The sequence below is a fragment of the Nyctereutes procyonoides genome, unplaced genomic scaffold, assembly GCF_905146905.1.
Source record: "Nyctereutes procyonoides isolate TBG_1078 unplaced genomic scaffold, NYPRO_anot_genome, whole genome shotgun sequence".
NCBI lineage: Eukaryota > Metazoa > Chordata > Mammalia > Carnivora > Canidae > Nyctereutes > Nyctereutes procyonoides.
In genome coordinates this window covers 39,266,048-39,278,590 of record NW_026575131.1, presented here as the reverse complement: position 1 = coordinate 39,278,590, position 12,543 = coordinate 39,266,048, and the positions used below count along the sequence as shown (strand labels likewise).

General features: G+C 56.7%; 1 protein-coding gene and 1 long non-coding RNA gene across 5 annotated transcripts; one reads left to right on the top strand and one right to left on the bottom strand.

Annotated features, from left to right (window-relative positions):
- The first annotated feature begins 2,197 nt into the window (after window positions 1-2,197).
- On the top strand, window positions 2,198-5,864 carry GNAT1 (G protein subunit alpha transducin 1). Of its 2 annotated transcripts, none has more exons than XM_055343133.1 (8): window positions 2,198-2,303; window positions 3,496-3,538; window positions 3,645-3,786; window positions 3,884-4,041; window positions 4,126-4,254; window positions 4,524-4,653; window positions 4,916-5,069; window positions 5,202-5,679. In XM_055343133.1, exons 1-8 carry the CDS (start codon window positions 2,198-2,200, stop codon window positions 5,390-5,392), a joined length of 1,053 nt encoding a protein of 350 aa, XP_055199108.1. In that variant the 3' UTR covers window positions 5,393-5,679. The 2 variants fall into 2 exon arrangements, with proteins under 2 accessions (XP_055199108.1, XP_055199107.1); XM_055343132.1 differs by lacking the exon at window positions 2,198-2,303 and adding an exon at window positions 5,788-5,864 and having other exon boundaries at window positions 3,410-3,538; window positions 5,202-5,393.
- Window positions 4,567-6,562, bottom strand: LOC129521553 (uncharacterized). Of its 3 annotated transcripts, XR_008666832.1 has the most exons (5): window positions 6,496-6,562; window positions 5,686-6,390; window positions 5,216-5,303; window positions 4,940-5,016; window positions 4,567-4,703 (listed from the first exon to the last, which is right to left on the bottom strand). It is a non-coding gene; the product is annotated as an uncharacterized LOC129521553 (long non-coding RNA). The 3 variants fall into 3 exon arrangements; XR_008666831.1 differs by lacking the exon at window positions 6,496-6,562 and having other exon boundaries at window positions 6,264-6,388; XR_008666830.1 differs by lacking the exon at window positions 6,496-6,562 and having other exon boundaries at window positions 6,165-6,302.
- Between the last annotated feature and the right edge of the window lie 5,981 nt (window positions 6,563-12,543).

Genomic DNA, 12,543 nt, shown 5'->3' with positions numbered 1-12,543 from the left:
GTCAGGCTGCCCCTACCCTGAAAATTGACAACATTCTCATCTTTCCTGCTTCCTTCCAGTGGGCTCTCAACAGGGGGACTGGTGTGAGCAGATGTCCAGAGGCGGTGAAGGCCAGGACAGGTGGGGTGCTGCTGGAAGAGAGAGAGGAGAGAGTGGGGCTGGGGGCCCTGGTTCAATTTAATGAGTCAAGCCCTGGTAGAGGAAGCTAAGAGCTGGGGAGGCCTGTGGATCCAGGAGGACTTAAGGCCATACCTGGCTGGCAGGAAGAGCCAGGTGGGCACTGGGGGACCGTGTATGGCCCATTTTAAAATACAACAGAAACCAGATTTGCCTTCATGTAACAAACCTGGGCTTCTGCATGGCCCCATATCCATAGGGGCTGCAGAACCACCCCCACCCTCAGGGCCCACTTCCAGTGTGGGAGGTGGGGGATGGGTGGAACCTGGAAGCTAAAAGTGGTGCAGATCTGTTGCTTTTGGTGGTTCCTTACCAGACCCCACCCAACAGGGTAGACCTGAAGACACCAGCCTCTGCCCAGAGGCCAGTATCCATTTCCCACTGGTTAGGGACAGTCTCCAAAACTGAAGATCTGAGGCCCTGGCACCCCGTTGTGGTCTCTTGGGTCTGCAACAGAGTTGAGTACTAAAAGGCTTTGGGTTTCCAGGAGGAGTCCAACCAGAAGACTCTGAAGGGAAACTTGAGAGCCCAGGGTTTGGGGCTTCCTACAGGAAGTGGGAAATATCCAGAGCCTGGGAACTCGACACTTCAGGCTTAACTGAACAACTTCCACCCAGCAGTAACTCCTTGTCCCATCTGGACCTATACACAGACTCTACACCCCCTAAGCTGAGGCAGGCATGCCCTACAGATGCCCTTAGGCAGGTCTCAGAGCACCCACAGGGAACAGATCAGGAGTAGAACAGGAAATGAGTCCCACTCCCCCGTGCCCCTGGAAACCTGCTCTAGGACTCATTTTCCCCATCTGACCACAGGCCTGCAAAATATTCTCTGGAAGAGCCAGGCCATCTCTGCACATTAGAGACTTTGTTGCCCTCAGGTATACATGTATACATAGGCAGAGGCACAGCAAGTATGCACATATACAAGCATACACGTGCATAAATGCATACCCTCACAGGCACATGCTCACATGCACAGGCACATGCACACTAACGCATGCATGGCTCATGTACATGCATTTATACACCCAGACACAAATACCTCGGTGCACATGTTACCACATAAGCAAAGTACACATACAAGCACATGGAGAAAAATTAACAAAAGTGTGTCTACACATGTGCACACATGCACTCACAAAACAGACACGCAGGCACATCTGTACATGTGAGTATACACATGGACAAGCATATCATATCACTGTGGTTGATGCCAGCAAAGGAGACACACACACACACACACACACAGGCACATGTGTGTAGCAGACATGCAGGTCCCCTCCCCAAGCCTGCTGAATCGAGGTGTGTAGAGGCCCTGCTCAGGTCGGATCCAGCCCTCAGTACAAGTCAAACACAATGTCCTCCCTTCCTTCTTGACTCTCTCAGAGTATGGAACCCTGATCCAGAGTCACCCAGCCCTTCTCAAACACTTCCTTCTGTGTGAGCCTCTACTTCCTCATCAGTAAAATGGGGCTGATGATGTGGGCACCCATCCACCAGGGCTTGTATGAGCTTACAAAATAAGGAGTCCAGGGCTGGGCAGGGGTAGGTGCTCCATGCTTGCCTGTCCCTCTACTCTCTGCTACCCAGCCCCACCCCTACTGCCCTGACTCTAGGGGGTCAGGGTCCTATTTGCCCCTTTCTAAGCCTGGACCCTACTGAGCTGTGGTGCAGGGGCTAGACTGTTTCCAGAGTATCTCCCAGAGGGTTGGGGCTCATAGAGAGGGGTGTAGAGTCAGCACTTGAGGGATTGGGGCCATGCCAGCCTGATTAGAAGGGCTGGGGGCTGAGCTGGATTCACCTGTCCTTGTCTCTCATTGGCTCTTGGGAACTCCTGGCCCCCAAATCCTACTAAGCAGCCCTACCAGGGGGTGCACAGGTCTGTGGAAAGCCAGTTGATTGCCAGTCCTGGAGTCAGAAGGGTGTTGGGAGACCTGAGGCCAGCCTGAGCCCAGCTCTGGGGATCCTCTCCATCTAGAAGAACCAAATAACCACCCTGTTCACCTGCTGCTGGGACCATGGGGGCTGGGGCCAGCGCTGAGGAGAAGCACTCAAGGGAGCTGGAAAAGAAGCTAAAAGAAGATGCTGAGAAGGATGCTCGAACTGTGAAACTGCTGCTTTTGGGTATGGGTGTGGGTCCAGGTGGGGCCACTGCCACTAGGTGAGCGGCTGGGGGGTAGAGAAGGGGACAGGCAGGTAGCCCTCCTGTGAAACATGGGTGACTTGGGAAGCAGAATGACCCTAAGACAGATCAGGGAACCCAGTGGGAGCCCTGGTCCTGATATGCAATACCCTGACTCCCCAGCGCTGGGTACCCCATAGAACCCGTCTCCAGAGAGCCCTGCCTCAGACATTCCCCCCTCTGGAGAAGTCCTGCTGGGCAGGGATCAGAAACCAGAGGCTTCCTTGGGAGTGTTACAATAGGGCTGCTTCCTTAGAAGAAGAAGATAACAGTCCTCCTGGGAGTGGGCATCCTCTAGGACATCCACAGACAATGGCCCTTAGATTCCAGAGCTTTGTTGTTGGCCGACCTAAGAGGGTGTCCCTTTTTAGAGGTAACAAGGCCCAGTGGAAAATAGAAAAAACACTGTCCCTAGTCCCATGGAGGGTGAGGAGAGGTGCAATGTCTCCAGGCCACTAGCTCCCTACAAGTGGAAGAAGGAGCTGCTTTGATGGGGCGGTGCAGGTTCCACCCAGGTTCTCCAGGATCCAGTCAGGCATCAAGATATTGGGCAGAGGGACCAAGCCAGAGCACCCCAGGGAAGACAGAGGCTAAGCCAGAAATCTCATTAACTGTGCCCAAAGCCCTCGCGAAGGCAAGCTCAGAGGGGCTGTCGGCTCTGTCTTCTCCCCCACTCAAAGGCGTAAATTCCCTCTGAGCCTCTTGGAGGCACTCCTCCTCCCTGCACCAGGTGAAAAGCAGAGGGTGACCCGGCTCTAATAATCCCCTGAGTGCAGTACCAGAACCCTCCACGACGTGGCGCTCCAGGTTTTCTTTATTTTGGTTTCAGACTAATCAAGAATGCAAATATCAGGGGGCTTGGAGGCTCCCCAACACAGACGAGGTCGAGGTCGTTGATTGCCCTCGCCAGCCCCCTCTGTCACTCCTGGCATTTACGAAGAACGTTTTTCTTCCAGGGTGCCAGGACCTTGCTTGGGGGGAGTCGGGAACAGGTGGAACTGGGGGTTGGACTGGTACCTGCCTTGAGTCCGGTGGCCTGTCCCCATTTTCCGGGCCTGGTTGCAGGGTGAGGGGTAGGGGGAGGTTGTGGGAAGGTGCAGCCAGCTCAGCTCTGAGGCAGGCCTTCCCTTCCAGGTGCGGGGGAGTCCGGGAAGAGCACCATCGTCAAGCAGATGAAGTGAGTGCCTTTGCCCTTTCTGAGGTCCCTGAGGGGGGGGACGCGCTCCGGGCCTGTCCTTCCCCACCAGTCCCCTTGGCCCTGACCCGGCTCACCCTGGCCGCAGGATTATCCACCAGGATGGGTACTCGCTGGAAGAGTGCCTCGAGTTCATCGCCATCATCTACGGCAACACGCTGCAGTCCATCCTTGCCATCGTGCGCGCCATGACCACACTCAACATCCAGTACGGAGACTCTGCCCGCCAGGTGTGCAGGGAGGCTGATTGAGCAGGGCCTCTGGGGACTCGAGGCGCGAGACCCGGCTCAGGGCCACGGTCACCACCAATTCCCACCCTGCCCTCAGGACGATGCCCGGAAGCTGATGCACATGGCAGACACCATCGAAGAGGGCACGATGCCCAAGGAGATGTCGGACATCATCCAGCGGCTGTGGAAGGACTCGGGTATCCAGGCCTGTTTCGAACGCGCCTCTGAGTACCAGCTCAACGACTCCGCGGGCTAGTGAGAGCGCAGGCGGGGCGCGGGGGTGCGGGCGGGGTCCCAGGCGCCGCTCCCCCCCCACCCACACCCCGCGGTCCCCCGCAGCTACCTCTCGGACCTGGAGCGCCTGGTCACCCCGGGCTACGTGCCCACTGAGCAGGACGTGCTGCGCTCGCGTGTCAAGACCACTGGCATCATTGAGACCCAGTTCTCCTTCAAGGACCTCAACTTCCGGTACGACCCGCGCCCGCCCTCGCCCTCGCCCTTCCTCTGTGGCCCGGCTGCTGGGGCGGCGCCCCGAGGCCCCAGCAGACCCGGAGGCCCCTCCCTAGGGGGCCTGCCCCTTCTCTGATACCCCGCAGGGAGAAAGGCCCGGGCCCTTCTCAGGGCAGGCCCCTCTGAGGGTTCCCCCCATCCCAGCCAGCATTAGGAGGCAAGGGGATGCTTGTGGGGCGTCCAGGGGCTCCCTGCGCGGGTTCAGGCCTCAACTGCCCCCCCCCCAGGATGTTCGATGTGGGCGGGCAGCGCTCAGAGCGCAAGAAGTGGATCCACTGCTTCGAGGGTGTGACCTGCATCATCTTCATCGCGGCCCTGAGCGCCTACGACATGGTGCTGGTGGAGGACGACGAAGTGGTGGGTGCCAAGGAGGGCCTGAGTGCTTAAGGGGAAAGCCGGAGACAGTCCTGCGGGGGGGGTGGGGGGCGAGAGCGGACATTCGTCCCAGAACAGCCCGAATGAGGACACAGGACGGCCAGCAGCCACGCTGAGGGGGGCCGTGGGGGAAGCGGACTTGGGGCTGCCTGAGCCGGATGGCCCCGGGCGCCCCGGAGCCTGTGGGCCTCGGCGCAGGGACGGCTGCCCGTGCCCCCCACCCGACAGCTTCTGCCCTCCTCAGAACCGCATGCACGAGAGCCTGCACCTGTTCAACAGCATCTGCAACCACCGCTACTTCGCCACCACGTCCATTGTGCTCTTCCTCAATAAGAAGGACGTTTTCTCCGAGAAGATAAAAAAGGCGCATCTCAGCATCTGCTTCCCCGATTACGACGGTGAGAACCACCCCCCCCCCGCCGCGGCCTGGCCGCCAGGCGGCGCCCCAAACCCGTTATCTGGGCCTGCGCTTCTCTCGCCACGGGAAGGACCTGGGACCCCGAATGAGAGCACCCCTCTTTCCCTGCCAGGGCCCAACACGTACGAGGACGCGGGCAACTACATCAAGGTGCAGTTCCTCGAGCTCAACATGCGACGCGACGTGAAGGAGATCTATTCCCATATGACTTGTGCTACAGACACACAGAACGTCAAATTTGTCTTCGATGCCGTCACCGATATCATCATCAAGGAGAACCTCAAAGACTGCGGCCTCTTCTGAGGTGGGATCCTCGCGGGCTGGGATGCTCTTCTGGCTTGCCCTTTGGTCTCAATACCTCTCGCCCCGTCCCCAGCTCCCCACCCCACCCCACTAGGGAAGACCCCACTGCAGGTCCTGCCCCAACTCTCTGGACGCATTCCACTGCCTGATGCTGGCCCCCAACTTCCAGGCCCCTACCCTGGACCCTCAGGCTCCACTCCACTGCCCTCAGGCCCTACCCCCTCCAGGTGCACAAGTCCCACCCACCCAATCCCTTTTGACCTTGACTGATCCCTCTGGTTGTCACCACTTACAAGCCCACCTCCACAGGGTTTCTCAAGCCACTGCCAATTATTTTGGAGGCCAATTATTTCGGAGCTCAGGGATGTTGACTCGCTTCCTTTTTCTGTTCACAGGTGCCTGAACTCAGGCTTGTTCCTGGCACCCTATAGTCCTAGCCACCTAGTAGCCCTAGCCCACAGGAGCCTATCAGCACCCCCAACACACCCCCAGAATCCTGAGCCCCAGCCTGTGGTCCCGCCTGCCACAGACCCAAAACCCTGAGCCCCACTAGCCTTGAGGCCCCAACCCTCCCCCGTGTCTCCCAGAGCCTAGTGCCCCCAACCCCACTGCTGCCCTTCACGGCCTGGCTGCACTGGCCTCCAGGACCCACCCCAGCCAGCCCCAGCTAGGAGCAGGCAGGACTTGGGACAGCTAGAGCTCACAGTGACTCAGCAGTGCCCAACTGACCAATCTCCTGCAGGTCTCTCTCCCCAGGGGGCCCATGACTCACCTGGTGGGTCTGGGCTCAGCAAACAGCCCTCCCTCCCAGTTTCAAGAGGGGGGGGCGGGGCAGGCAGGGATTCCTCCTCCAAGCAGACCTGCTGCTTACCATCAGTTCAGTCCAGCCTTACCACCTCCATGTGGCAAGTCTGACACCTGCCTATCCAGGGGCCAGTGACTGTCCCTCTCAGTAGCTTCAGGGGTCCAAAGTCCAAGCACTCTGGCCTGTGTAGCTCCTGCACAGATGAATTAGTTAGTAGGGGGCAGGCCTAGGAGCCCCTGGGTGTCAGGAATAGACCCAAGCTGGATCCTACCCCACATAGCAGGCTCAGCGTAACTACCTGTCCCCTTCCCCCACAGGCTCTGCCTCCTCTGTCCTTGGACACCAGATCCATGTCCTACTTCACCCCCTATACACACACCCACAGTACTCTAGGCCAGCCGGCCAAAGGGATGATCTGTTGAGGGAGGGTACTGTTGACACCAGCTCTGACCAATGGTCAAACTGTCCTGAGGGGTGGCCGGGGGCAGAGTCCAGCTCCATCGATCAGCCCCAGGCAGAGGATTTGGGACATGACTGAGGCCCACGTTGGGCCCAGAGGGGTCTACCTCAGATGGGGTCACAAGCAAACCCAGGTAACCCTCTTGTCCCTGCCAGCAACTTCTCATACTCCTCTTTCCAATCAGGGCCCATTCCCTGGCATGAAAAACTGAGGGCCATGCCCGAATTTTGTCAGGGACAGAGGCCCATGTCCCTACATCCCTTCTCCCTACTTCCTCATCATGCCCTGAGTCCTTGCTGTTGCCTGTGGGCCGAGACCTATGCTGCAGTCGAGGACAGGGGCTTCCATCTCTCCAGACCAGAGCACAATCCACACTCCCCTCAGGTAGATGCATGGACTCAGCAATAAACCTTTGCATCAGGCCCCGGCTGTCCTTTCTTGTGGGAAGAGAAAAACGTTAATTATCATGAGTCATGGGCATTTATGAAGTGTCCAGCGCTAGGCTGGACATAAATGGGAAGATCAGCCCTTCCAGGGAGAAGCCCCTGGCCCAGTAACAGGAGAACTCGTGGGGGTATGGGACCAACCTGTGCCTCTGGAGAGAGGTTGAAGGGGAAAGGAGCATGGGAAAGATTTACAGGGATTATTTTGGATCAAGAGGGAGTTCTGTCAGGGAAAGTAGGGTGTCTAAGGCCCAGAAACACAGGCTTGTGGGCCATAGTTCAACAGGCAGGAGCAGGCAAAGGGGACATGGGGTGGTTAGACAATGGACAGGAGCCAAGTGCCAGCTTGAGGGCCTGAGCTTTCTCTTCGAAGCCCTTGAAGCTAGAACCTAATAGCAGGGTTGAAGCAAAAGAGGCACTTACCTGGGGTGCAGAATTTCAGGTGGTGCCAAAAAGTTCAGTAATTGAGATAAATAATATATGAATGCAATACTTTTTAAATTCAAAATTACTACAGGGGCGTCTGGCTGGCTCAGTGGGTAGAACATGTGACTCTTGATCTTGGGGTTGTAAGTTCAAGCCCCATATTAGGTGTGGAGCCTACTCAAAAAAAAAAAAAAGAGAGAGAGAGAGAAAGAAAGAAGGAAGGAAAGAAAAGAAAGAAAGAAAGAAAGAAAGAAAGAAAGAAAGAAAGAAAGAAGAGAATGACTGCAACAACAACAAAAAACACCCCATGATGAGCAAAATATCAAAATTGTAAATAAAAACAAGATCCAAGAGAACTCTGCTGAGCTATATATTGGAGCCTGAAGCAAAAGGAAACTGTTGACTCCTATATATGTTTTTATGTATTTTTAATGGTAAATTTTGAGAATATTAAAATAGTTGAAAAAAAATTCAAAATAGGTATATGAAAACTCAACATTATTTTAAGCTTAGCTATTTTATCTGTATCTTAATTTATAATCTTCTTTTCCTGGCTTTAATGGAAATAAAATCATCAATAATATTTTACCACTCTTTCTGGAAAAAAATAGTCATTAAAATGTTTCATGAAAACAGGTATGTAGGGACGCCTGGGTGGCTCAACGATTAAGCGTCTGCCTTCAGCTCAGGGAGTGATCCTGGGGTCCCAGGATTGAGTCCTACATAGGGCTCCCTGCATGGAGCCTGCTCTCCCTCTGCGTGTATCTCTGCCTCTCTCTGTGTGTCTCTCATGAATAAATAAATAAAATCTTAAAAAAAAAAAAAGAGGTATGTAGGGGCACACATTTTTCCTGGGGGCCAGTGTGAGAGGGTATGGGGGAGGAGAACAGTGGGGCTGTGGGATCCATAGGAAGAGAATTATGTCCCCATTACCCCATGGGACCAAGATCTGCGATGGGGTTCACCCACAAGGGTTCTGGGTCTGTGCTATTGACCAAGTGCATGTGATGCCCCCATCAAGCTGGGACTGCAGAAGCGTTGAGTGGACTGGGTTTTCCAGACCTTTGGCGACCTGAGTGAGATGTCCAGGAGGCAGACAGATACCCAGGGCTGTGCAGAAGGCAGCATTTTCAATGTCCAGGTGGAGCGCTAAGCTCTGAGCCTGAAGTGAGCGGCAGAAGGGGTGTGCGAGGGTGCCCAGGCCTGAGCACAGGGTGGTGGTAGAGCACTGGATGGGTTAGAGAGCTCAGCCACACTGGTGCTGCTCAGATGCCTGAGGGGGGGAATAGGGCTTGGGCCAATGGTTCAGGACCCTCACTGGGCCGTCTTGGTCCTGGCTGAGCCTGGCTGCTCATCTCCACTACGGACCCTCTCATTGAGCAGTTTACTGGAGTGAGGTGGAGCAGGGGAATAACCTCAGGATTTAGTGGGAGGCCAGGCAGCAGATAAGAGGCTTTGAAGAGCTAGAAGTGGTAGGCTTGGGAGGGAGGAAGGTGTAAGGTGAGGTGGGCTAATGGGGACTTCCCTGTAGTCACCTTGTCTTGGAAGAAAAGTAATGAGCTCCCCAGCCTTCTTGAGCAAGAGGCAAAGAGAATTCCAAACACCAGGCAAGGGCTGCACTTCACCTTGCAGGAAGCCCCCTCCACACACAGTTCTGATTGCAGGGTTCGGGATTGGTATTCCTGGATCTTATGGACTGGGAGACAGAGCCTGGCCCCAAGTTGCCCTGCCTATGGCCATAGGTATGCTGGGGTCAGGGTGGGGGTGAGGGGTGGTGCTGAGTCTCCTAGCTCAAAGCCTCCTTGGCCCCATTCACCACACTGGTGTAATTACACCCTAAGGAGCAGGATCAATGGGTGCTCGATGCCTGATTCACAGTGGAGGGCAGAGGATCAGAGCTGGCCACAGTCAGCACAGTGGCCACACCCTAGTCCCATAGGTAGGGGTCATATACTGTGGGCACCTCTAATCACCGCCCTCCCTGCCTGACCTGCAACCCTAGGGTACCCCCAAGGGCCCTCACAGCCTTCAGCTCTGGCTCTGGCGGGAATAACCTGGCCCAGCCACTGACCAGAGATTAGACAAGCCTGGTGGACGGTAATGCCGCTGACGTCAGGGCCTGGTCGGGTGGCCACTGGGGGCTTGGGCCCTCCCCACAGGCAGTAGCACAGCCCATGTGACCTGGGCTCATTAAGCCGCTTCAGTGGCCAGAGAGGCTGGGGGCCAGATCTCAGGGGAGAGAGGGAGGGCATGCCAGAGGTGTGGAAGCAGGCCTCAGCCAACAGGTCGTCAGCTCTGGGGACCCAGGCTGGGGGAGGACTGTCTGCCTGTGGGTCCCTCACAGGGTTCCACACCCTGTATCACACCAACTAAACCCCTGCTTGTCCTTGAAGAAGAGCCTCCCAGACGCCAAAGTGGGCAGAATATTGTCAGGAGCTACGGGTGTGGGTACCCAATCCTGGGGCGTGGAGGTGAGGACCATCCTCTCCTATGAGGCCTTGAAACCCTGCACACGACTCTAGGCCAGTGTCCTGGCCCTGTACACAGCCTTCTACCTGCTGGTGCTAGTCCCACACTCGTACTTATGTTTTCGTGTAGCCAGGCTGTTTCCTCTATCCTAATGGCCTTTCCCCAGACCCTGGCGTGTGTCTTTCTTCCCCTTGGCAGAACCGAGCCCGCAGGCTTTTCCCAATTCATGCCCTCCAACCAGGCAGGAGTTTTCCTGTCTAGACAACTCAGAGGGAGCACCTGGAGACATTGAGGCTGTGTGGTGGGATGGCAGGCACGGACACATGAAGGACAGGAAGAGCTGGCCAGGATATTCAGGGGGCATCTTCTATTTGAGTGTCAAAAGACATGTATGAGCCTGCTGAGAGTGAGGGAACCAGGAGGGCCGAGGGCCAGGGAGGGGAAGGCTGGTGTGTTCTGAGAAAGGCAGGAACATGTGTGGCCAGCCAGGTGGGGTGGGCAGAGGCCAACTGGGACAAGAACTCGGTTGGGAGGATGTCAGGAGGCCAGCTGAGTGTGAGGCAGGCCCCTGCAGTCAGTGGGTACCGATGCTGGGCTCTGAGGAGGACTGGGTTGGAGGCGAGGATGGGCCTCACCGTCAGAGAAGAGTCTTGGGGCACTGTGTGGATGATGTGCTGGGGGAGGTGGTGACGTGGTGAGAGGCGGCCGCCTATGTGGAGGCTGAGAGGAGATGACTGAAGAAGCAGGAGGAGAGCAAAGGGCTGCCAAGACCCCGGAAGAAGAGTCTGAGTGATCCTGGGACCCTAAGTTCTGTTTCATGTGTCCGGCAGTCTCTTGCGGCCTGTGTCTCAGGTTCTGGAGATGGCGGAGTGGTAGTGGGGGCTGGGCGGAGGGCTGAGAGAAAGCTCCCCCAACTCTCTATTCCAGGTGGTTGTCCCCATCACTGTATTACAGGGATGGACCTTCCCTTTGGTCCCTGGGAGAAGGTGCCCGGCAGCTCTCAGAGTCCCATCCCGGCTGCCAGCTGTCCTGCCACCACAGGCTGGGCTGGGAGATTCGGCAGGTGGCGGGGAAAGGCCTCGGGGCTGTGTTTGTCCTGGCTGGGGCCCAGACCTAGCATCAACAAACAGGCAGCCCCTCCCCTCCTGGCCACAACTGGTCTGGCCCAGGGACCCCACATCATGCTGCCTCAGGCCACCCACAGCAGCCCAGCCCAGCCCAGCCAGCCCCTGCTCCCTCCAGTCAGGATTGAGGACCCCAACACCCACATGCTGGGTGACCTTGATGCCAGGCCTGGCCCCTCAGGAACTGCCAGTGGGAGCACTCAGCCCTTTGGAAAAGGCTACAGTGAGCATCCAGGATATATGTAGCTGGGAGGTGGGGGGCAGACCCTGGTCCGAACCTCCCCTCCTGACTATCCAATGGGCAGTCCTCAAGCCCCTTTGGAGGGCTAGAGACTTAGGGTCCCTCATGACCAAGGTAAGCTCTGATCTGGGGATTATGCTAGCCCCAGATCGGGAGCGAAAGCCAGTCCCTGCCTATTTTTCAGCCATCAGCCAGACGGGAGCTTGGGTGGTTTAAGGGATTGCCACCATCCTAGTGCTTTTCTCTTTAGTCCTCCCAGCTCCCTGGCACTCCCAGCCAAAGCTGAATCCCCTGCCGCCGCCCCCCCCCCCCCATTTACATCTTCCCCTTCATCCACTCCCCTCAGGCCAGGGGAGAGGACAAAGCCATTTCCCTAAGATACAAGGGGAAACAGATAGGCTAGGGTTTGGCTCTGGTGGTGCTGTGAGTCAGTAAGAAGAGAATCCAGGAGTCCTGACTCCTAGCCCAGGGCAAGAGAGAGGTTAGGCCCGTCCTCTGAGGGCATTCCCCCAGTACCAGGACGGGGGCAGACATGACACAGAGACATCCAACTTGGCTAGGAACAGCAGAGGCCATGGGATTAATCGGATCAGAGCCAGTGGCTGAGAAGCAAGGGACACAGCTGTTCTGGGAACCCCCCCCAGCTCACCCCCAAGGTCAAGGCCTCTCCCAGCTCCCTGCTGGCTAGGCCTGAGGGGCCTTAACATCTACCACCCACCTCTGAACACCAAGGCCTCGGGCAGGAGGCAGGCAGGGGTGGAATAGGAGTCCCCAGCCAAGAACAGGACAACCTAAAACCCCTCCCCCATGGCACTAAGTTCAGGGCCCCACTTCCCATGGGCAGATACAGTTGTCGCTTACTCCTTAGAAATAAGGAAATGAGGGGCACGGCCAGGGAGAGCCCAGCGAGGGCTCAGCACAGGCCTAGCCATGCTCACCTCCTGTCCTTACTGGCCCCACCCTGTCTCTCCTGGATATCTGGGGTGAAGACAGAAGACTTGATGCAGGTAGCCCCGGTCCTCACCCCCATCTCATCTCTGCTTGGGGAAGGGTGAGGCAGGCAGAAAAGACATTTTGTGACTGATTGCTATCTGAAAGTTCCCCCACTGAAAGCACCCTTCACCGACATGAAGCATTGCTCTGTTCTCTTCTGGCTCCGGCGAGGTGAGGGCAGAGCATTTCG

Bases quoted from the DNA above. Each gene is read 5' to 3' on its own strand.
- GNAT1 (XM_055343133.1), top strand. From the start codon at position 2,198: ATGGGGGCTGGGGCCAGCGCTGAGGAGAAGCACTCAAGGGAGCTGGAA. The intron at 3,787-3,883 runs GTGTGCAGGGAG...CCCTGCCCTCAG, and splicing joins ACGGAGACTCTGCCCGCCAG to GACGATGCCCGGAAGCTGAT. The intron at 4,654-4,915 runs GTGGGTGCCAAG...TGCCCTCCTCAG, and splicing joins TGGTGGAGGACGACGAAGTG to AACCGCATGCACGAGAGCCT.